The 25227-nt window shown below is 36.3% G+C and overlaps 1 protein-coding gene across 1 annotated transcript in view; it reads left to right on the top strand.

Moving 5' to 3' along the window:
- Positions 1-3729, top strand: part of EBF1 (EBF transcription factor 1) — a 469914-nt gene extending 466185 nt beyond the window's left edge. The window contains 1 exon segment of the mRNA XM_043988839.1: positions 572-3729. Within this exon segment, the coding sequence (XP_043844774.1) occupies positions 572-603 (32 nt within the window). The 3' untranslated portion in view covers positions 604-3729.
- The last annotated feature ends 21498 nt before the right edge of the window (positions 3730-25227 follow it).

Raw genomic sequence — 25227 nt, 5'->3', positions numbered from 1 at the left:
CCTTTTCCTCCCTTCTTTTTCTTTCCTTCACAGACAGAAAAATTCTTATACACAATATGGACTGGAGCTGGGGATCATTCTCTCTCTTTCTAGACATGGGCACAGAATGAACTAACCAAAGAATTGTTTACAGCCAGATACCCCTAGTGTTTGTGTCTGCAGAATGCAAAACACCATAGTTTTCTGTGTAAACTGCTGGCAGATGGGATTGTTTGGCCATCCTCATGGGGGTGGGGGTGGGAGAGAGAAAAAGAGTTACTAACTTAATGAAAATTCTCTCTCCATTTTGCAAAGTTTTAGGTCTCAACTTTCCCAGAGGCATTCAAACTATGTAACTTTCCAGTTATGTTTTAAAATTGAAATCAGATTTGGAGACGTGTTTAGTTATTTTGTTACACACACATATATGTTATATGTGTGTTGATAAAAAAAATACAATCCCTGTTTTATAACAAAATCAAATTACAGAACAGATGAGCACACTCAATCCCACATTGTGTTTTTCTCCTCCCAGTGAAAAGTCTGCATTCAAAAACATTGACTGCTTTTTTTCCCCCTTTTCTTTCAACAGCTATATCTGGCATGATTGTCCCTCCCATGTGAAAGAATTGCCTTGAAGAATTTTATTAATGAAGAGGTTGGATCCTGCTACAGAGAGAAATCTGATACAAGTCCCAGAGTGGAACTTTTAACTCAGGCCTTTTTAAGAGGAATCACAATAACTGCAGATTTTTAAACAAACAAAATCACCGACCTTGCAAATACTGAAATTGGAATGAATCTGCAAGTGCAGGGTGTTGGTTAAAGTTGTACATCCCAAGTATTTGGGAGATATATTTATTCTGTGTTGATAAAAGAAAATCCACTTTTTTTTTTAAAGCTTAACTCAACAATCATTTGTCTTTTATAAACCGTAAAGCTATATATGAGGGACACTATAAATAAGACTCCATGTTTTAATTTATGATGTTTTTAAAGCTGTGTAAAGGGAGAATGAAGCAGTGACATTTACAAAAAAAAAGTTTTAAAAAAAGCTTGTATGGGACAGAATAGGAATGCCAGTTAGAGTTTTCTAGAAGACTAAGGGTCGGCTCTTACGCCTTAAATGCATATCAAGTGGTAGTTTGCTCATACAGTGCATTTTCAGTATCTAACTTAACCTGCCACCCCATAGGAGTACAAGCTTATTGATCTCTTTTTGTATCATTGTCTTAAGTAATCATGTAAATAAATGCAAACCTGGAAAGTTAAGCGATTTAAATGATCACATCTTTCTCTTCCACTCCAAAAATTCAGTGCCTCTAGATAGATTGCTGAAACTGCATATTGAAACCTGCTGCCATTCTCTTTTCCTAATATATCAGAATCTTCTGAAGTCAGTGGCCTCCAGAGAGTTTGGTGTAATAGTCTGTATTCATGTAAAAATCTCCTTTGAGACTTCATGGAACAGGGTCCAGGCATAAAACTCTAGACAACACGCTTGTGTGTTTTCAAGCCAAAATCTATCCTCTACCCCTCTATTTTAAAGGAAAAACAAAAGTATTGCAATTGACTCTTCTCATAGGCCAACTTCGTATCATTGCAAGGAACTGACTAAAGGTGCAATGCAGGAATTTCACCCATGTCCCACTCAGATATCTCCTGTATTAGTCGACCCTTACGGTTTGTAACATAATAGATTAAGCAACAGGTTAAGTGCTTTGGAATAAATAGTAAATGGAAACGTGAAACTGGGAGGGGGGTGGGAGGGGGAATGATCAAAGGCTGAAACCTCCAAACCATAGCTTTTTGTTCTACAGGAATTTTGCTATCATTATCTGGGAAGTGTTCTTAAAAATGAAGAGTCAAAGATGCAGCAAAGTTCTGAGGATGCATTGACCTGATATTTTTCTTTGCTGTTGTGTTTTTGTATGTAGTTATAAATACTGTAGATTTTTTGTGATTTTTTGCCAAAGTTGTTGTTCTATTTATACATTTTAATGTCTTAAGACAGTTTTTCAATATCACAAAAGATTTTACTGCATATTTTGCAAAGAGAGCTCACTACCTTTAGCTTGCACATACTTGCAAAATTAATTAAAAAAAGCTTTTTTGTTTTGTTTTGTTTTAAAGGGGATTTTGTAAAATATCCATATAAATAATGTATTTATCTTTGGAATTTGTACATTGCTTTTTCCCTTTCCCCTCCCTGCCCCTCCGTTTATTTTATTGTGTATGTTTGCTATGTGAAAAGTGCTGATTTGTTTGGTCACCTACAGTTGTATTAGCTGTTTCAATGTGATTTTTGAACACTTCATTTATAGTTATTTTTAGTATTGTTTTAAACCCTGCTTCCATTTTTTTATTTCGACCCAAAAGCCATTGTCTATTTTTGTATTATTTGTAAGTTAAGAAGTTTTTTCCAATATATGGCAAAAAAAAGTAGCATATTATTCTTGTAGCATTTAGTTCTGTAGATTTAAGAAAATGTATCCTTTGCTTTGGAAACTTACGAAAAAAAAAACTAATGCTGTTTTACTCTATTAATATGCATGGAATCTCTCCCCTTTGGAGTGACGCATTTTGTGCATTAAATTTGGGGAGAAACTTCATAGAAATCAATGAAAATACTTTCTTTCTTACGTCTGCTTGTATATTTCCTCTGTCTTTCACATAAATATAAACCAGCAGATTGGATGCCTTAACAATGCAAATCATGTTCATTTCACTTGTACATTGTACTGTGCACCAGAACTGTCAATCATCACTAACATTCTAAGAAAAAAAAAAGAATTGAAAAGCACAAAAGAACTGTTTTGTTACCTTAAGACAATGTAACTTTTTACAAGAAATCATTTACAACAATGCTGCAACTGTGCATGCCCCCTGTATGGATTTTGCAATGGTTTCCACTAGACTGTCAGAGTGCGATTTTTATGGGGTTCGGGGGAGGGGAGGGAATCCAGGGTGGGGAAGGAGGGGAGGAAGGCAGATTTTTTTTTTCATGGTGAGAAAGAAAAATAAAAATTTTTAAAAAGAACTGGAAAATGTAAGCGACCTTGACGCTTAGCTTCTCCGTACTCAGAAAGGTTGTCCTAATTCATTCGGTAAGCGCTGGCCTGGAGATGTACATGATTTAAAGCCATATTTTGTCTGGTGAGCCCCTGAGCTGTTTGTGAGCCCTCGCTCAGCCTAGGGGGGGAGCCCCTTCGGACAGCGACGACAGACTGCGCCCATCTGTCAGCCATGTGCAGTATGCTTAGACCTTGTCTTCAAAATCCAAAGAGCCTGTAAGATGTGTACACTTGGTGTTTTGTTGCCGCTATTTATAGGGATTGGATGATGGGAAGTTCAGGCCCTTTGCCCTGCTTCCAACCACACAAAACTCCTTTTACAAGGTAAAAGATTCCCCTTAAATACAGAATATGGCTTTAAGTGGAAAATAAAGAAAAGACAATTCTAATTTCAGTTTGAAAAAAAAAAAGAAAAGAAAAAAGGGATAATGCAGCTTCTCAATGACTGGATTGTATAACAGATGCCCCGGCCTCACAATTGTACTAGGATGCAGGTTAATTAAAACAAGTCATCTCTAAATCTACTAACCTTTCACCTTCTTATCAAAACTTTTTTGAATAGACACACACTGTACAGTTCTATTGTTAGAGAAACTAACTACTGTAGAGATTGTTATAATTTTTTTGCAGAAATTCAAGCTGTAAAAACTTTTCAACTTTCACGATATTTAATTAAAGTTACTTCCTGTCTGTGATGACAGCTCCTAGTTGTGTATTTATTTCTATTTCAGTTGTTCCAAATGGCAGCATTACTCTAGAGGTCCATGTTCCAGGCTATTCAGACTCTCTTTGACGTGCTAAGAAGGAAGAAATAGATGGATCTCACAATTAGGGCAGCTAGAGACACCCTGTTTCTTTGTTTGATGCTCTTTTGGGCTGTTGCTAATTTGGGATGCAAATTGGTATGCAAAGTGTACTGCTGCCCTCTGCTGGCAGCAGCCAGACCTGCATGTGTGTCCATGCTGACCCATAGAGAAGAAAGCCCTACTTCATCCATGAGCCAACATGGAGAGAGAGAGACCCCTGACCATGACTGATTTATAATTTGGGGGACTGGCCATTTTGGAGCTCTGTTGCATCATGCTATTCACATACAATTGCTAATTAACTCAATGGAAACTTCTGGTCAGTGGATGACATTCCATTGCTCTTTGAAGAAATATTAGACTTCCTAATTCTTGCGCCATCTTTTTTTGGGTCATGTGCATAGTAGGCTTTTCCCACTCAAGGAAACAAAATTTACTTGTAATCATATTAATAGGTTGAGAAGTAGATGGATTGTTGATATAAATTTCCATTTCCCCTGATTTCCATTCCTGGTAAATGAGGCCTTGATCCTATGAGTTAATTTGTTCCCAAGAATAAACATATCCTTGTGAGGCCAGACTGATATCTTAGAAATGTGTTTCTTAAGTGGATGTTTGATTACTAAGATGTACATATTAGAACTGATACCTGAACCTCCAAACCATACTGATTCGATGTATCCTCCTGTGTCTACTAGTTGTATTACTATGGAAACAACTCTGTGAGTACTGAGATAATTTCCCTATAATTAGTCAAGTCAACAAGTATTTATTAAATACTTACTATTTGCCTGTTTTCTGGTACTGTTTTATGAGCAGAGGATACAAAGAAAGGCAAAAACAACCCTTGCCCTCAAGGAGATAACAATCTAATAAGGAGACAAAGCATGAACATTCATATACAAATAACATAGATAACAGCATTAATTGGAGGTAATCTCAAAGGGAAAGAACTATCATCAAGGAATAATTGCAACTATGGAAAGATTCATACTTAATTTATGGTTGTCACCACTAAGAATCCTACATTTGCAATGGCCAAGCTTTGGTATGAGTGACCTTGAGATATTATTTAGTTTATTGCCTTGCTTTCAAAGATGACAATATCTAAACAATCCTCATTAAATATAGTCATACCCCCCTTTTGGTAAAAGGGCAGCTAGGTGGCTCAGTGGATAGAGTACTGGCCTAGAGTCAGGAAGACCTGACTTCAAATCTGACCTCAGACACTTATTAGCTGCATGACCCTGGGTAAGTCACTTAACCTTGTTTGCTTCTGTTTCCTCATCTGTAAAATGAGCTGGAGAAGGAAATGATAAGTCCTTCCATTATCTTCCAAGAAAACCCCAATTGGGGTCACAAAGAGTCTCACACAACTGAACAACAACAACACAGGTTCTTTTGTAAAGGACTGCTTAGAAAAGAAAATTATACAACCCTCTTTAGTTGTGAGAAGATATATATATATATATATATATATATATATATATATATATATATATATATATATATATATATATTTAGTGAGGCAATTGGGGTTAAGTGACTTGCCCAGGGTCACACAGCTAGTAAGTATTAAGTATCTGAGGATGGATTTGAACTCAGGTACTCCTGACTCCAGGGCCGGTGCTCTATCCACTGCGCCACCTAGCTGCCCCGAGAAGATATAATTTAATTTCAGTCATAATTTTTCCACAAGGGTATTATGAACCATTACAGAAGCAGTGAGGAAAACTGATCAAGCCCTAGCAGCAAGTCCCAAGGAGACTTCTATATATTGCGTAGAAAAAATGGAGAAGAAATATATGACTTTAGGGAAGTCTCTTTGCTCTGAATCTGTTTCTACTTTTTTGGGGGGAGGGGCAATGAGGGTTAAGTGACTTGCCCAGGGTCACACAGCTAGTAAGTGTCAAATGTCTGAGGCCGGATTTGAACTCAGGTCATCCTGAATCCAAGGCCAGTACTTTATCCATTTCACTACCTAGTTGCCCCCATGAATCTGTTTCTATATCCCTTCCAGCTTTGACATTCATTAATTTTAAGTGAGGTAGTAAAGCATTGTGGGAAAAGGACTGGAATTGTAGTCAGAGGACTTGAGTTCAAATCCTCCCTTAGCCACTTACTATCTGTGTGATCTTAAGTAAGCAATAAATTATCTTGGTTTCAGCTTCCTTATCTGTGAAATGATGGGATTAGATTTGACTTCTCATTCCCCCCCCCCCTTTACATCCGTGATTCTTTGGTTCTATTAGAAACACAAGGACCAAAGCAGCCACTATTGGGGTTCACATGAACATGGGTGTCATATAAAGGAGGTCAAGAAATCTGACTCAAGTCAAAATATCTCTGAACTTATTGTTCCCTCTGTTCTACTCCATATGGTTTGATGCCAACTGTCTTTTTAAAGAAAAGGAGACCTTCATTTCTTAAGCCTTCCTTCAATGATTTCTCTGTAGTGTTGGAGGCTCCAGCCAAATGCTGCATCATTTTCATTTGCTTTCTTTCCCCTCTCCAAGGTATCATCCTCTTCTCCAGAGGGTATTATATTTATGTTAGGAGGCAGATTCAGTTTTCAGAACTGAAAACATTTTGTTCCTTTAAAAAAAAAAAAAACCTCAAGCATCAAGCATTTTTATCTCTGCTCTCTGGAGAATTATGCTACAGTGGGACTGGTTTTTATCTAGTTAGCACACTTTCATTCAATGATTGCAGAACTTCTACAGACTATGTTAAATAGAACTGGTTACTTCAAGATTGTAGCCCTCAAACTTCCAAAATATTGGCAATAACCTATGGACTAGCTCTCATAGGAGTAAATTCTTCCGCATTAACAGCTAAAAGAGGACCAAGATAATAAAATTCTTTCCTATCTGCATGACTACCCCCTCTACCACCAGCCAATATTCCCCAAAGGCCAGAATAAGAATATCTTTTTAAAAAAGGATCCCTTTGGAAATCTATCATCACAGATGCAACAAGGGGAAAGAAAAGACTAAATAAGATAACAGAAGAGTAGGAAGGGAAAGGAAACTAATAGGCAAGTTTGCATTTTTCTCTTCGACGCATAGGCACATACGTACATCCCGGACTCATAACTAATTCATTGCATAGAGACTTCATGGACGGGAAGTGTCTACTTTTAAAAATATCACTCTCTATAGATTCTATCGTGATAAGCATACAATGGACAAAGATTTTGAATTAGGTGGAAAAAAACAAAAAGAGAAAATATTTAAATAGATAAAGTATAAATTATTAGTTGCTTTTTAGGTGGATTCTACCACTATGCTTGGTGTTACAAGAAAGAAACATGAAATATGGTCCTGCCCACAAGGAACAGAGCACAAAAGTACTGAAGGAATTAGAATTTCAGTCTTCAAAAACCTTGTGTGAAAACACAATACATCATATAGGTAAAACATTTCCCCTTGAAATGCTATCACTTCTCTCCTCATCTGTTTTTCCCATCAAAGTGGGTGCTAGTATTAGACTTCCAAGAAATAGAGATAATTAGTTGTCAACAGCTTTCCTATTAAAAACATGTTGTTCCATCTCTGTGCCCAAAAAGAGTAAATTCACAATATTCAAAAGAATTCCAGGCATTCCCAGCTACAATATTTTTATGAACAATATTATTTTGAATCTAACTCAAGTGGGGCATGAAATCTGAGAGTAGCTGTAGGGAGGCCAGTGTGGTGGAAAGACCACTGGATCTGGTATCAGCAGACCTGGATTGGGATCCTGGATCAACTACTCATTACTTGTGGAATCTTGGATGTCACTTCATCTCTGGACCTCAGATTCTTACCTATAAAATGAGGAATTTTATAGGCTCATAGATATAGATATAGAATAGATGGGTCAGAAAAGATACAATCTCCTGTCTTTTCTGCTCTAAAGGCTATGACTTTGGTCATTTGGTCATTATGCAATGGCAAACAGAATGATTTTGAACAAGAGACAAATTTGTTCTGCTGTCAAAGAGGGAAGAAAAGGTAATTCAGCCAACATAAAGTAATGGGTACTCATCTTCTGTAAGGTAGAAGTAGACAATGTGAGTATCTATCTCTCCTTAGTATGTATCTGGGCCTGTCTTCCCTTCTGCTTTCTGGCCTTTTCTTGCTTTCTCTTCCAGTTTCCATTTGTTTTCCTTTTTCCATGTTATTATTAAGCCCATCTGTTAGTGTCAGGGATAGATCTGTGTAGGCCATACCCTCATTATTCCTCAATTGCCTGCTGTGGTCAAAGACTATAAGACACAGTGTCCCTTGGGTGTTCCTTCATCTTCTACATATCAGATATATCTCATTTTGTTTTGTTTTTGTTGTTTTGCTTTTTGGCTGGGCAATGAGGGTTAAGTGACTTGTTCAGGGTCACACAGCTAGTAAGTGTCAAGTGTCTGAAGTCAGATTTGAACTCAGGTACTCCTGAATCCAGGGATGGTACTTTATCCACTGTGCCACCTAGCTGCCCCCAGATGTTTCTCATTTTGTTCCATTTAAATGATTTTCTCTTAAGTGACCAGGTATTTATTACAAGATAGAAAGATGGGTCGCCAGAATCCTCAGCTATAATCTCACTAAAGTTATGTCAACAATATTATCTTATGAAATGCATGAAATTCTATTCAATTAGGCAGCTACCAAGCTTTGTGGAAAGTAGTTAAGATGCAAAACTAACAATGAACACAGGACTTCTATATGCTAAACATTGTGCTAAGTCCTAAGGTTATAAGTAAAAATGCAAAAACAAAAACAAACCAAGACAAGAGATACCCTGAAAAACCTGAAAGAATTTGACAACATAAAAAGACTGACATTTATTAAATTTAACCAAGTCCATTTTCCAAGAGGTGGTATAGACTGAAAATCTAAGTAGTATCAGAAAAGGTTTAAATAATTTATCCATCTTAGAGCCTTAACAGGAATACAATTTCTGAAATTCACTTTAGTCACCTTCTTCACTTCTCTGGACCCCACTTTCCACATTTGTAAAATGAAACACTTTAATTTGATAAATGGGAAGGTTTCCCTCCCAGCTTTACAATTGGGTCATGCTATGGTCCCTATTTCCCCAAACTCTTTGATGTTGACATCAAGATTCACCCTAGTCTGGGGGCAGCTAGGTGGTGCAGTGGATAGAGCACCGGCCCTGGAGTCAGGAGTACCTGAGTTCAAATCCGGCCTCAGACACTTAACACTTACTAGCTGTGTGACCCTGGGCAAGTCACTTAACCCCAATTGCCTCACTTAAAAAAAAAAAAAAAGATTCACCCTAGTCTGCCATCTTTTGTTGCCACTAGACTGGATGGACTAGGGATCTGAACTAGTGAGACAATTCTGATGTTATCATGATGCAACTACAAATAAATATTTTGACCTTTTCTCTGTGTTGATGGCTCTAACCTCAATCTGAAGAAAGTGTGATTCATTTAACAATGATTTGCCAGGTGCTGTGCTCTCTGCTGGGGGAAAAACAAAAATAATAAGGCCAGCTCCCTTTCTGTAAGGGATTCATAATCCAGTAGGTTGACTACATTTTTCTACAAAGAGTCAAGGCATAGCCTGCTATTGAAATGAAGCTTGCCTTTAGTTTAAATGTGATATGCTATTTTAAACTGTTTACACTGTGGGAAATGGGGTCCAATTCTTAAGTAGATGTTATCAACAACCTAATTTACTGCATCTGTACAATGGTTCCTTCCTGATCATTTTTTTGGGAGGCAGGATAGGTACATGTGATCTTATCAATATGGACAATTCTCACTATGAGAAGCTATGTGATGAGCCATGCTAATATAATAAAAATGCTTATGCTACTTGAATCAATGAATGGACTTAATGTTGTACTAATCAAACTGTGAAGGGGATATCTTATAGAGGTAGAAAAAATACAATTATTTGGAGGTACACAAGGTCTAGAATTTTAAGGAAGATTATAGAGAAAAAAAAGTAAGAATGAAGGGAAAATAGTACTTTTAAACTTAAAATTATTTTTATAAACCAATAATAATCCAAAACTATTTGACACTGGTTAAAAATAGAAAAGTCAAGTCAAAAAATATTTAATAAGCATCTACAATGTGCCAGGCACTGGGCTAAGCACTGAATGAAAGGCAAAAAAGTGGTCCCTACTCTGAAGGATATCATAGCTGAATGGAGGAGACAGTACAGTAGGTAAATACAAGACACACACATATGACATGCATGTCTCTCTCTACATATGTTTTATATATGTTTATATGGCAGCTGGGGAGGCCCAAGAAATGTCTTCTTTAAAAGGTAGGATTTGACCTGAGAAAACCAGGGAAACTAAAAGGTATAGTTGAGGATGGAGATAATTCAGTGACTGGGGATTAGCTAATGTAGTGCAGGTCTAATGTGGCTCAGATCCTCACTTCTATTGGAGTTTGACACCACTTCTCTAAATAGTGGAATGACCTCAATAAGCAAGAATCAGAAACAATCAAACTCAATAACCCATTCTTTGATGAACTTGAGAAAATTAATTACTTTGGGAAGAGTTATCTATTTGACAAGAACTATTGGGAAAAATGGAAAGCCACTTGGAAGAAATTAGACCAATCTGTTATATCACATACCACAAAAAGCTCAAAGCAGATAAGTGATGTGAATATAAAAGATCATACTATAAAAATTTTTGGAAAATGATGGTACAAAGTATATTTCAAAGATAAGGATAGGGGCAGAATTCTTAACTAAAGAAAAGCTAGAGGGGTCAGCTAGGTGGCTCAGTGGATAAAGCAGCAGCCCTGGATTCAGGAGGACCTGAGTTCAAACTCTTGGCACTTACCATCTGTGTGACAACAAGTCATTTAACTCTCATTGCCCCTGGGGAAAAAAAGAAAGGCTAGAGGTAATAAAATAAACATAAAATAGGCAATTGTTTCTATGAAAATCTTTTGTATGAGCAAAATAAATGCAACTAGAATAAGAAGGAAACTGTTATTTGGGGAAATATTTCCATTAAAATATCTTATTAAGTTATTGCATCTAATGCATACAGGGAACTAACCCAAATATATTCCCTTATGGGTAAGTGGTATCAAAGAGAAGAATAAAATGTTCTCAAAAGAAGAATTTCACACTATTAGCAACCACATGTAAGATTGATCAGAATCACTAGTAATAAGAGAAATGCCAACTAAAATGACTCAATGATTTGGCCTTACACCCAGCAAAATGCTAGATATGACAAAAGATAAAAATGGTCAATTTTGGAGGGGATGTGGAAACTAACAATGTTCATAGTAGAGGGTAAGGGACCTGCTAACATGATTTGGGTCAGAGAGTAATTTCTAATGATGGGCAACTTTTCTATCCTTATTACTTTCCTCATGATACTTCTAAGAGGGAGGTTCAACAGATAAAAGGTGTCAGGAGGAAAGATTTACAAGCTGTTTAGAGAACAGAACTCAGATTTGGTACTTCCAAAGCTTTAAGTCCATAATGAATGCAATTAAAGAATAAATAAATATATGTTATCAATTGTGATTAATAAGCATTTAGATTTAAAGGATTCAAAGTTCGGTACAGACAGAAAGGGAAGAGATTTTTTAAAAAGAATAAAATTAAGAAATCCTTCTTAGCAAAAGGTGCCAAGAAGGAAGGAAGTTAGGAAGGAGGAAGAAGGAAGACAGAAAGACAGAAAGACAGAAAGACAGAAAGACAGAAAGGAAGGAAGGAAGGAAGGAAGGAAGGAAGGAAGGAAGGAAGGAAGGAAGGAAGGAAGGAAGGAAGGAAGGAAGGAAGGAAGGAAGAAAGAAAGAAAGAAAGAAAGAAAGAAAGAAAGAAAGAAAGAAAGAAAGAAAGAAAGAAAGAAAGAAAGAAAGAAAGAAAGGAAGGAAGGAAGGAAGGAAGGAAGGAAGGAAGGAAGGAAGGAAGGAAGGAAGGAAGGAAGAAAGAAAGAAAGAAAGAAAGAAAGAAAGAAAGAAAGAAAGAAAGAAAGAAAGAAAGAAAGAAAGAAAGAAAGAAAGAAAGAGACAGAAAGAAAAAAGAAAGAAAGAAAGAAAGAAAGAAAGAAAGAAAGAAAGAAAGAAAGAAAGAAAGAAAGAAAGACAGAAAGAAAGAAGGAAAGAAAGAAAGAAAGAAAGAAAGAAAGAAAGAAAGAAAGAAAGAAAGAAAGAAAGAAAGAAAGAAAGAAAGAAAGAAAAAACCCTAAGAAACAAAAGAAATTGATAGGAAGAGAGGCAGGGCAATTTTGAACTAACTACTTAACCAAAAGGTGGGAAAGGAGGGGGGAAAAGGGGAAGAATTAAATGACTAACTAAAAGCAGGAAAAAAATCAATCAGTGAACTTCAAAACTAGGGGAAAACTTGACAACCAGGAGTCTTAGAATTGAATGTAAGGGGAAGGGAACCTGTGGGAATAGGAGTATATTAAAATAGATTAACAAAAACTTATTTTAGGCACAAAGTTGGGAATTAAAAGAGGAAGGGGAACAAAGATATATAAAATTTACAAAAAAAACTACAGGATAAATGGAAGAAAATATAAACCTAACTGTGCTAACTTTAAATGTGACTTGATTAAAGAATTCAATAAAAGGAAATAAAAGACTGACAAATTGGATAAGAAAACAAAACCTCACCTTGTATATACAAGAAATATATCTGAAAAGCAATGAAATGCATAAAAATACATGAAAAAAATTTAGATGAATCAAAACAGAGGAATTACTATCAAAGCCAAAATAAAAATTCATAATACAAAAATAGGTAAGGAATTTAATTATACTAAAAGGAACCATAGACAATGAACCTAATATCAGGATTAAATGTATATGAATGAATGGCCTAGCATCTAAATTTATAAATCAACAATTAACTTAACTACAAAAATGCTTGGTAACACCATAAGATAAAAATAATTTAATGTTCCTTTTTTGGGAGATGGACAAATCTAATAGGAAGATAAATAAATGGGAAATAAAGAACTGAAGACATTACTAGAAAATTGAGAACTAAAAGAATTGTGGCACCTTCTTAATAGGCCTAGTATAGAATATGCATATTTCTCAGCAGCAAATGGAGCTTTTACAAAAATTGACCATGTATTGGGACACAAAGATATTGAAAATAAATATATGAAAGGGCATAGTTATAGTCCATAACACAATAAAAAATATTAAACAATTTAGAGAGCACAAAAATGGTTTAAACAAAAATAGTTATAGTAATGAAATATGAAGTAATAAGTGAGTCACAGAATAAATCAGAAATAATAACTACATGAAAAATTATAATGGTGAGAACACAAAATGTCAAGAATTAGCTAAAGTATTCTTTGTATTAAAATTATATTCCTTGAATCATACAATTTAAAATGTAATATAAAGATTAATGATCTGAATATGCATTAAAAAAAACTAAAAGCCAAACAAATAAGCAAACTCCAACTAGGCACGAATTAGGAAATCCTAAAAATTAAAGGAGAAATAGGTTAGTAAAAAGCTCAAAGACTAAATTATAAACAAAACAAAAAAACTGTTTCTTTGAAGAGGAAAAATAATCAATAAATCTTTAGTCAATCTGATTAAAAAGGAAATCAGCAAAACAAAATCAACAAAGTAAAAAATGAACAAAGTGAAATTATAGAAAACCTAGAAGAAATAGGACTTATCAAACTCTACTATGTATAGTTGTATGCCAACAGAACTGAAAATAGAAAAGAAATAGATCTTCAAAAACATAAAATACCCTAAATGAAGTCCAAGTAGAGATCTTAAACAATTCAGACTCAGAAAAAGAAATAGCATTAGTTTCATTTTATTTTAGCTAGTTTTAAAAATATCACAAAAAAGATTACTCTAAAGAAATGATCCTATAGTCATTATTGTTTCTGTACTTTGAGAATTCCAAATAGTAATAAATAGTAATATCTTGCTTTTTAATTGTTAACAAATGAGAAGCAGGGCAGCTAGGTGGTGCAGTGGATAAAGCACCAGCCCTGGATTCAGAAGGACCTGAGTTCAAATCCAGTCTCAGATACTTGACACTTACTAGCTGTGTGACCCTGGGCAAGTCACTTAACTCTCATTGCCCTGCCCTCACCTCAAAAAAATGAGGAATACTATTATTTGAAACATTAAATCAGTTTTTATTTAAATTTTATTTAATATTTTATCATTTTAATATATGTATATATGTATATGTATATGTATGTGTATATATACATACACACACACACATATATAAATGGTTTTAAATTCAACCTTTTCGCTCAGATGTCACATTAAATCAGAAGTGAAAATTTGGTACTTCAGAAGCTTCAATTCTATGAGGAACACAAAGAAATGAAAGAAATTTTTAAAAGTACGTGAAGGCTATCCAGGGATGATGCCTAAATTTGCCTTCAGAGAAGAGGATGTATATGTCTTCCTCCCCTCCTTATAGGGGAGGAGAATTAAAGTCATAAAATATTGCTTTTACTGTTATACTTGATAATGTGTTGGTTAGTTTTGCTGGATTTCCTATTTCCTGCCCCTTTCTTTTTTTATTCTTGATTATGAAGATTTCTTCTCTGGTGGAGGGAGGGAGCAAGAAGATATTTTAGAAATAAAGGTAATGTTAAAATGGACAGTATCAATATAAATGTTGATAACACTTAAAAATAATTTATAAAAAAATCCCTCCACTAATTCAGATAAGCAATTCCTCTAAAACTTATAGTCTTAAGAATTGCCTAGAGACACTGAATAACTGAATGATTTGCCCAAGGTCATAGAATCACCACCACATGTGAGGACCTAAACTGAGGTCTTCCCAAGTGCTAGCTCAGGCCTCTCTACTCTCCTGTGCTTCCTGATCACTGACACTAACAAATCTGTGCTAAAAGGAATGCCCTTTCAAATTGATCCAGCTGTCTTTGTGTGGGAAAACAAACCTGTCTGTGAGATCAGCTACAAGTTCATATTCCCTGAATGCTCTGTATCTTCTAGGTGGTATTGTCTCTCCTCAGAGCTAACAAGGAAGGATTGCCTTTCAGTCCGGTTTACAATCTGACTTGTTTCCATAAGTTTGTCATCCAGGAGAGGGTGTGGTAGCCTTTTCTCCACCACTGAGTATTTTTAAAGGTTTCTCAAAGTAGAGTGATCTGCCTAGGGAGGGAGGAAGCGCTGCTTCCAAAGAAAGTTCAGGTGGAGGCTTGGTGAAGGTATTCAAGTTAAATAACACTGGTTGTATTTTAGAAAAGGTTCCTGCTCAGGAATGGATTGAACTAGATGGGGACTTCCAGTTGCTATATTTGTGATTCTATAGCTCATTGAGATTTTAAACTACAAATTGATAAAGTCAGGTAAGCTCCTCCCATGGAATAGGATATTTTAATGTCTGGGACAATTTTTAAACATATCCTAGGAGTTAGGAGGATTGAGGTTTTTTTAAATTAATTAATTGATTGATTTTTTTCTACTTACATGTAAAGGTAGTTTTCAACATTCATTTTCATAAGATTTAGAGTTCCAAAATTTTCTCCTTCCCTCCCTTTCCTCCCCCCTCCCCAAGACAGCAACCTATCTGATATAGGTTATATATGTACAATCCATAAGTACTCTTCTTTTTTTTAGTCTGTGTTCAATCAATATCAGTTCTTCCTCTGGAGGTGGATAGTATGCTTCATCATTAGACCTTTGGGATTGTCTTGGATCACTGTATTGCTGAGAGTAGTTAAGTCATTCACAATTGCTCATAGAACAGTACTCCTGTCACTGTGCACAATGTCCTCTTGGTTCTGCTCACTTCACTATACATTAGTTCATAAGAGTATTTCCAGGTTTTCCTGAAATCATCCTGCTTGTCATTTCTTAAAGCACAATAATATTCCATTAAATAATATACCACACTTTGTTCAGTCATTCCCCAATTGATGGACATTCCTTTGATTTCCAATTCTTAGCCACCACAAAGAGTTGCTATAAATATTTTTGTAAAATTTTTTTCTCTTTTCTATTTTTCACAATTAATATTGTTAACAATTTCCCTCCATCCTATTCCCTTCCCCATGATATTTACTATATTATCTATCTTCTTTCCACCCTATCCCTCCTCAAAAGGGATTTGCTTCTGACTGTCCCCTCTCCCAATTTGTCCTTCCTTCTTTTTCCCCTCCTTCCTTATCCCCTTCCCCTTCTATTTTTCTGGAGGGCTAGATAGATTACTTCACCCAGTTGAGTATGTTATTCCCTCCTTGAGCCACCTCTGATGAGATTAGGGTCTTTGAGCCTATTCTGATGAGTATAAGGTTCATTTACTGCCCTGCTCCTCCCCCATATCTCCCCCCACTCCATAAGCCTTTTCCTGTTTCTTTCATTTGGGATTTTACCCCATTCTACCTCTCCCCTTCCCCCTCCCCCAGTGCATTCCTCTCCCCCCTCAATCTTACTCTAAAGATGTCATCATGGAGCAGCTAGGTGACACAGTGGACAAAGCACCCACCCTGGAACCAGGAGGACCCATACCAAATCCGGCCTCTGACAGAAGACACTCACCCACTGCAGGAACCCAAGCATGTCACCAGCTCCAACCACCCCACAAAAAGAGATGAAAAAAAAAGAAATACTTTGCAGATATCATCCCTTCATAATCAGTTCCCACCTGTGCCTTCTGTATAAATTTATTTCTATCATCTGCCCTAATACTGAGAAAGTTCTTATGAGTTAAACATGTCATCTTGCCATGTAAGAATGTAAACAGTAGGGGTGGCTAGGTGGCGCAGTGGATAAAGCACCGGCCCTGGATTCAGGAGTACCTGGGTTCAAATCCGGCCTCAGACACTTGACACTTACTAGCTGTGTGACCCTGGGCAAGTCACTTAACCCCCATTGCCCTGCAAAAAAAAAAAAAAAGAATGTAAACATTTTAACCTTTTAACATCCCTCAATTTCTTTTTCCTGTTTACCTTTTTATGGTGCTGGAGGGTCTTGTATTTGAAAGTTAAATTTTCCATTCAGTTCAGGTCTTTTCATCATGAATATCTGAAAGTCCTCTTTTTCATTGAAGTCCCATTTTTCCCCTGAAAGATTATACTCAGTTTTGCTGAATAGGTGATTTTTTTTTTTTTTTGGTGAGGCAATTGGGGTTAAGTGACTTGCCCAGAGTCACACAACTAGTAAGTGTTAAGTGTTTGAGGTCAGATTTGAACTCAGGTACTCCTGAATCCAGGGCCGGTGCTCTATCCACTGCACCATCTAGCTGCCCCTGGATAGGTGATTTTTGATTGTAATCCCAATTCCTTTGCCCTCTGGAATATCATATTCCATGCCCTCAGATCCTTTAATGTAGAAGCTGCTAGATCTTGTGCTATCTTGACTGTTGCTCCACAGTACTTTAATTCTTTCTCAATGGCAGCTTGCAATATTTTCTCCTTGACCTGGTAGCTCTGGAATTTGGCTATAAGATTCTTGGAAGTTTTCCTTTTGGGATCTCTTTCAGGAGGTGATTGGGGGATTCTTTCAATTTCTATTTTACCTTCTGATTCTAGAATATCAGGGCAATTTTTCCTGACAATTTCCTGGAAGATGATGTCTAAGCTCTTTTCTTGATCATGGTTTTCGGGTAGTCCAATAATTTTCAAATTATCTCTCCTGGATCTATTTTCCAGGTCAGCAGTTTTCCCAAGATATTTCACATTGCCCTCATTTTTTTTTTATTTCTTTGGATTTGCTTTATTGTGTCTTGGTTTCTCATAAAGTCACTAGCTTCCATTTGTGCAATCCTAATTCTTAATCAATTATTTTCATCAGAGAGCTTTTCCATTTGGCTTTTTAAGCTGCTGACTTTTTTATGTCTTTACTGCATCACCCTCATTTCTCTTTCCATTTTTTCCTCTACCTCTCTTACTTTAACTTCAAAGTCCTTTTTGAGTGCCTCTATGGCCTGAGACCAATTCATATTTTTCTTGGAAGCTTTAGATGTAGGGGCCCTGATGTTGCTATCCTCTTCTGAGGGTGCCCCTTGATCTTCCTTGTTACTAAAGAAGCTTTATATGGTCCTCAATTTTCTCTGCCTGCTCATCCTGCCTGTCTTTCACTTGACTTTTAACTCCTTAGTGTGGGGTCCTGCTTCTAGGATATACTGTCCCAAGCTCCAGGGGGTCCCAGGTGTTATGATTTCATGTGGGGCAGTTTCTTCACTTGCCTGGCCCTTTCTCTGGTCTGTAGATAACCCCAGGCCAACTTGCCAATCAGTGAGGTGGGAAAACTTTGCTGTGGTTGCTAGCTCCAACGAGCCCACACCCCTCCCCCATTCAAGGTTTCTTTCGGATTCCCAGCTGGGATAGGACATCCAAATCCCCTCTTAGCTCCTGCATACACCCCCCGTAGACTCCCTCCTGGCCAGCCATCCAGACCCCAAACAGACTGAGTTTAGTTTCAGAATATTCTGGCACTGCAGCTGATTTGGAGACTTGGGAGTAAGTCTCTCTGGTGCAGCCTGCCTGGGGCTGTATCCATGCTGGTATGACTATGGGGCTGAACTCCACTCCCAGCCTGGCTCCCCCTTCTGCTAAACTTCCAAGGTGTCTTTAGCTGGAAAATAATCTCAGCCATCCCTTTGTGGATTCTGCTGCTCCAGAGGAGGACTGAGTTCTAACCTCAACTCTATTAATAATTTGGCATGCAACCTTGGACAAGTCAACTAACTTCTCTGTGCTTCAGTTTCTTCATCTGTAAAATGAAGTAATGATTCTTGTCCTAATTAGCTTAACCACAGGGTAGTTGTGAAGCTCAATCATGATAATAATTATAAAAGTTTAGGGAAAACTTCAAAAGGAATAGCCTACAAAAAGGGACATTATTGATAGGCTCCAGTAGTTTTCAATAGCTTAGTCAATTCTGGGCTACATGTCTCCAGCAGGAGTCATCTAAAGGAGGTCCCACTGAGAAACACAGTAAATTTGTTGCAGAACATTTTAAATAGGCCAATTTATATTTCATAGGCCCATTCGATTTAGAAGTGGAATGGACCCTAGAGATCAAGTCTAAATCTTTCATTTTGTGGCTAAGGCAACTGAGACCCAGCAAGGGGGAAGTGATGACTCATGGTTGGACAGCTAGTCATTAGCTGAGTTGGAATTTGAAGCCTGCTCTGCTAGCTCCAGTTTAGTGCTCATTTCACTCTCTCCTACTTCTTCTTCATATTTATACAGGTGCTTTCTGGAAGGTCTTCCCTGGGGCAGGAGAGGTGGAGGCAAGTGACTTCTTCTCTAGCTTCAGAAATTCAAGGAAAATAAAGAGAGCTACTTAGAGTGTGGGCAAGTGGCTGGGGAGGCTGCCTGAGAACCCTGGAAGGGTTAAATGTTAATATAGTACTGGTCTCTCTAGGCCAAATTTCTATTTCACTTTTCTTGGTCAATCAGGTAGAGGTATACTTGTTGCTTTTGCACATCATCCTTGTCTATTGGCCATTGTGCTGTAATTTCCACCAGTAAAGTCAATCCTTTGGATTAAGGCGCCAAAGGACCCTTGAAATTTCTTACCCATTATCACCTCAACATATATTGGTTTGTCAAATCACTCACAGTCATCTTGGAAAGCAGAGAGAGTAGGACCCAGTGGGAATGGAACAGAGGATAAATTATATTGAATGAAGAAAAGGGAAAAGGAAACATTTTTAGGGCACCATCCAGGAAAAGTAGGGCTTGGCAAATAGACAATGGATTATGCAGGACCGGAGGTATGAACAGTTATGGAAGTTGAGAAACTAGTGAACTGGATAAAAAAGTAAAGGCACTGGGTACTGGAAGAAGGAATGAGGAAAGAAGGAATTGAAAGGAAATAAAGTCACCCCTGAAAGAGGGAGTGGAGTAGAGATGTATAGTAGAAACTTTGCCTTCTTTTATGTTTTGCCAAAGTCCAGCCCAATACTTGAACCTTGAATCAGGTCCCAAACAGCTTGCCCTCACAATGATCACTGGAAGGAGATGATTTCTATCTCTTAAGATTGGGAGCTTGTCAAAATAGGTATCCCACCTTCCTCAGGTTCAACAAGGTATTTTAAAGATGACCAAAATCCTTTACAAGGACAAACCTTTCTCCTTAAGAATATGGCTACCTCCTTCATATTTCTTTAGCCCTTGAGATTCAACAACAAAATAACAGGATAATAGTTTAATTCCTCTGACTCTCTAGGCCCACAAAAGTGAGAAAAAAAATAATTGTTACAGGGTTTTCTTTGTCTTTTTCTCAGAGGGGGAGAAGCATGAGAATTTGGTAGCTAAAAAAGAGGGTTTTTGAAGTATTTAACAAAAAATACATAGAAGGTAGTACAATGGGAAGGCTCCAAAGAATTTCTAAAAATAGGACAGCTTTGAAATTTGCATGTTAAAATTACTATATACTTAAAAAGAAAACAAGTTGTACTTAACAGATATGTTTTAGAAATTAATGTTTCAAGTGGAGTTCTATTCTATGAATATGGAAATGTCAATTTTATTTTATGTTTGTTAAGGTTATAATTTTAAAAAATAAAAACAATATATCAGCATTTGATTTAAAGTATACAGTCTAAAATTTGTGATTTTTAGTACCCTCAAATCCTTTTCCTTTGTCTCCGTTACCATCCCTGCAGAATTGGTGGGGGACCATCCAAGATTCAAGTTTATTTTGTATTTTTCTTTGTTTCATGGGTTATCATGACCAAAACATTCATCACCAAGTGATCAGCCTACTGGTCATGAATCTTTACTCCGAGGTAGGCTGATCTTTAGAAAGCAGACTCAGTCTTTTGCTGAGATCATTCTTCAAGCCTTTTATGCATGGTACAATCAACCATAACTTAGGATCCACTGGTATCATGTTTGAGATAAAGAATTAAAGTAGGGGGCAGCTGGGTGGCGCAGTGGATAGAGCACCGGCCCTGACGTCATGAGGACCTGAGTTCAAATCTGGCTTCAGACACTTATCACTTACTAGCTGTGTGACCCTAGGCAAGTCACTTAACCCCAATTTAAAAATTAAAATAGGACTATTGAGACCAGGTGCCATTTTTATTGTAGAGGACCCTGAACAGTAAGCTAAGGGGATATGGTAAAATCACAAATTTTGACACTATACTATACTTCAGGTATTTGTTTTTCATTCTTTCTCTAAAACAATAGTTTCCAAACTTGATGTATCAAAGTCTTGTTTGTTTTTTTTTTTTTAAGGAAGAAAAATTCTGTGACTCCTTCTCACAGAAAGGTATAAAAATGTTCTTAGTTTGTATTTTATTCAAATAAAATTAAGTTTACTACAACTGCGTAAAAAGATAAGTATAAAATATAATTATATATTTATTAACAAAATGTCCTTTAAAACTATATTTTTAACTTATATAATAACCATGATGATTATACTGCTACTCATAATTCTTTCCCAACTATTCATTGAGACTAATCCCTTTTTTTGATATTTGATATTTCATAACAGCTACAGCAAAAAAAACCTTATTTCTCATAAATAGTATGTTATGGATAATAATGAATTATGAATTGCATTGTTTAATAACCACAGAAGTTTTTCTAACCTATGACATAAAATAAGATTTTTAGGCTCAAACATTTTTTTCCACCATATACTATCACAAAGCAAAGCATGGTAAATAGATTCCTTATGTATTCTTGTTTAGAAATAGCTAGGTCTTTAAGGTAAAAAGAGAATTACTTCTATAGATCAGTCATGTGATTAATAAGCAGGTATTCATTTTCTCCTACTTAATTTACAGGACAATTATTTTTTAAATTGGAAAACATCAAATACATTTTATTATAAATGTTTTTATCTGTGACTAACTTCCTCATAAATTCAATCTCTTTATTCTTCTTGATCAGAATGTTAATTGGATCCCCTTGCATTGATTTAGAGTAATAAATTTAAAAAATACCCACCAAATTCATGTTTCAGAACAAAATTTCTGTTATATGATAAATTTACTTTATCATTATAATGATCACTAAAAATGGCCATTTGTGCTTTTCTCTCTAACACCTTTTGTAATAGTTTGGAATAAGAAGTCTGGGATGTTTTACAACAATGTCAAGTATCCATATTCTCACTTCATATCACCATGATATTTTTGCAGAGCCTTGTTGTAAATGGATTGTTTAATTTTAAATACAATTGATTGCCCTTATAAAAGAATTGTTTTAAGGCCTTCATACTGTACTTATCAGAGTGGCTGGCTCATAGTAGGCCTTTAATAAATGTTTGTTTACTTGACTCCAAGGAATCTTCCTTTACCTATCACTACCTATAAATACATTTCTAGCTGAAACTTTGTGATATAGGTACTAGGAAACATTCAAAGACTTGTTCTTATGAAGCATTAAATCAGAAACAGATAAATGAGGGAGGTTATTATTATTACTGAAAAATGATTCTGAAATACCAAGTGGATTCTTAGGGTTTTAAGAAGAATCACTTAAAAGGAGACACTTCGTGGTGAATAGGTAAGGGTTTGTTTACCCATCATCCAATTCAATTGAACAAACATTTATTAAGTACATTCTAGGAACAAGACACTGTGCTAGGAAACAAAGACAAAAAACAAACAGTCTCAGACTGCAAGGAGTTTATTTTCTACTCTAACTGATTAGTTATACTCTAGGGAGGAGGAAAGAGGTTAAGGAAGAATAAGACTAAAGATTAGAGCTTGGGTTCTTAACCTGGCATCTAGGAACTTGATTAAAAAAAAATATATATATATATGCATGCATGTATGTGTGCATGCATGCATGTATGTATATACACATAAATATATTATATGTTAATATATCATAAATACTATAAATAGAATATGTAAATAATATACTATAAATATATTATATGCATATATGTGATATAATGTTTTAAATATGTAAATAAAATATTAAAATAAAATATTAAAAATATTAACATTTCACCATATTTTGATATTTTATTAATATTATATATTACCATATATCATAATATCACCAGACTATCTAATGGATTCATCACATTAAGAAGGTTAAGAACTTCTGATTTAGAAAATCACTGATCATACAAGATTCAATAAATGAGATATTCTAATTCCTTAAGGGAATGAGAGCTAATAGATGCTGGATAATGGAAAGAATTATGAATTGGAAAACCTATATCAAGCACTACTACTTTCTAATCTCAGTTTCCTCATCTATAAAAAGGGGGTAAAGGTACTTGTCCTGCCTACCTCATGGGGTTGTTTTGAAGATGAAACAAACAACACAAATTAAAACAATTTGCAAACTGTACATACTGCAAAAGATTTCCAATTTCAATGCCAGTAGACCTTCCATCAATAGAGATGAAAATCTTTGCTCTCCCATGCCTTATGATGGAGCCTTCATGAGTTACTGTGTCCAGTGTAACTGTGTCTTTCTATGTAACGAATATCTCTGAAGTTAGCTAGGCTGACCTTCAAATGGCCGGCCCAGAGTCCCTCAGTAAGTCCAGACCCAAAGCCTTTCCAGCTTGGTATTATGTCCACTCAAGTTCTATTCTCATGCCTCACTGTGGTGTGGAGGTATGTGGAGATTTTCAGTGGTTCTCTTATAATGGAACCGAAACTGTGATGTGCCATAAAAATGCCAGCAATGACTATTATCTTAGGATTTTAGCCTTGGAAGGGACTTTAGAGGTCATCTGGTATGGTTGTTATTAATTTGCTGAGATCCTCTTTGCCGATAGCTTTTCAGGAACATCTCCACTGTGTAAAGTATTGTTTGGGAACAAAAGTCTAGAGCTAAATGAGACAGAAGGGTGTGATCCATGTTAGAAAACTTAGATGGGTTTGCCAATAATTCATGGGGTTTCTGTCAAGTTTCAGAGGAGCTTAAATCTCAAAGTGAAACACAAAGTAAGTCAATAGGTGCAAAGAAACTTGAAGGTCCCCAGAGGTCAAATGAATTCTAATCCTGCTCCTCTGCCCTAACCCCATCTATTTGTATGCATTGAAACATGTTGGTGGAGGAAGAAGAGGATGAAGCACACATGGGCGCCTAGTGCTCACTCAACAGAGGGAGTATTGGGTCAAAGAGGTCAAGGAAGTTGTCTAGGTACTTACTCAGACTCCAGGCTGCTGTTGCCATTTTTTGTTGAACAATTTGGAGATCATTGTTAGAATTTATATTTCTCTTTTACTTAGGTTCAAATTCAAATTTTCCCTTTACTTCCCTTTCTATATCTGAGCCTTCCTTCTGCCTCATTTCATAATATATATCAAGGGTTAACATTGGATTCATGGGCAGAATTCAGCAGATGTGAAGTTGAATGGGAAAATATCTTTATTTTCACTAATCTTTAACTGAAATTTAGTAGTTTCTTCAACTATTAAAAAAACTCATTATTCTGAGCAGGAGTCCCATAGGCTTTACGAGATGGTCAAAGGGCTCCATGAAGAGGGGGGTAAATATGCATTTATAAAAAACCTACTATATGTCAGGTACCGTGATAGGTACTTTACAAATATTATCTCATTAGACTGTTACAACAACCCTGGGAGGTAGGTGCTATTATTATCCCAGTTTTATAGTTGGGGAAAATGAAGCAGACAGGGGTTAAGTAATTTTCCTAGAGTCACACAGCTAGTATCTGTGGTCAGATTTGAACTCAGATCTTCTAGACTCCAGGCCTAGAGCTCTATCTATTGTGCCACTTAGCTGTCTCTAAAGATTAAGAATGCCTGGTATAGAGCATTGGACTTAGAGTTAGAAAGCCTAGGTTAGGGGCATAAAACTCCCTCTTTCTGAGTTTTTTTTGGTAAATAAAGTGCTTTATGTAACTTAAAATGTTGTGCAAATGTCAGCATTGTTATTCTTCATAGGCTGTAATGATCAATTATAGGCTATGTGACCTCTTATTCATCTGTGAACAAGGTTACAGAAGGGACCTTGAGGCTCCCACCAAACTAAAACTCTATGATTCTATCAAATTCTCAGACTATGTTATAGGTATGTTGACTGTTATTTCATTCATATTCACAAGTATTCACAATGTGGTCCCAGAATCTTGGACTAGCACATAACATCATGGAGATACTGTGAGGTACACCCAGGTTTTAACTGATACAACAGTCATCTCATACTGATGAGAAAGTTAGCCTCAGAGTCAAGAAGACTTGGGGTCAAGTCCTGCCTCTGACACATACTGGTATCATGACCCTGGATAAGTCATATAAGCTCTTAGTGTCTCAATGAACTCTCTAGGACTACTAGAAGTGGACACTGACTTTCATAGGCACAGAGAGTTTCCTCATTAGGCACTCCTTTTATCCGTGAAATCACAAGTCTAGTTCTAAAAAAATCATGTGATAGGGGCAGCTAGGTGGCTCAGTGGATAAAGTGCCAGCCCTGGATTCAGGAGGACCTGAGTTCGA

The sequence above is a fragment of the Dromiciops gliroides genome, chromosome 2 (assembly GCF_019393635.1).
Source record: "Dromiciops gliroides isolate mDroGli1 chromosome 2, mDroGli1.pri, whole genome shotgun sequence".
Lineage (NCBI taxonomy): Eukaryota > Metazoa > Chordata > Mammalia > Microbiotheria > Microbiotheriidae > Dromiciops > Dromiciops gliroides.
Note: the sequence above shows the minus strand (reverse complement) of the source record. Positions and strands in the feature narration are given on the sequence as shown.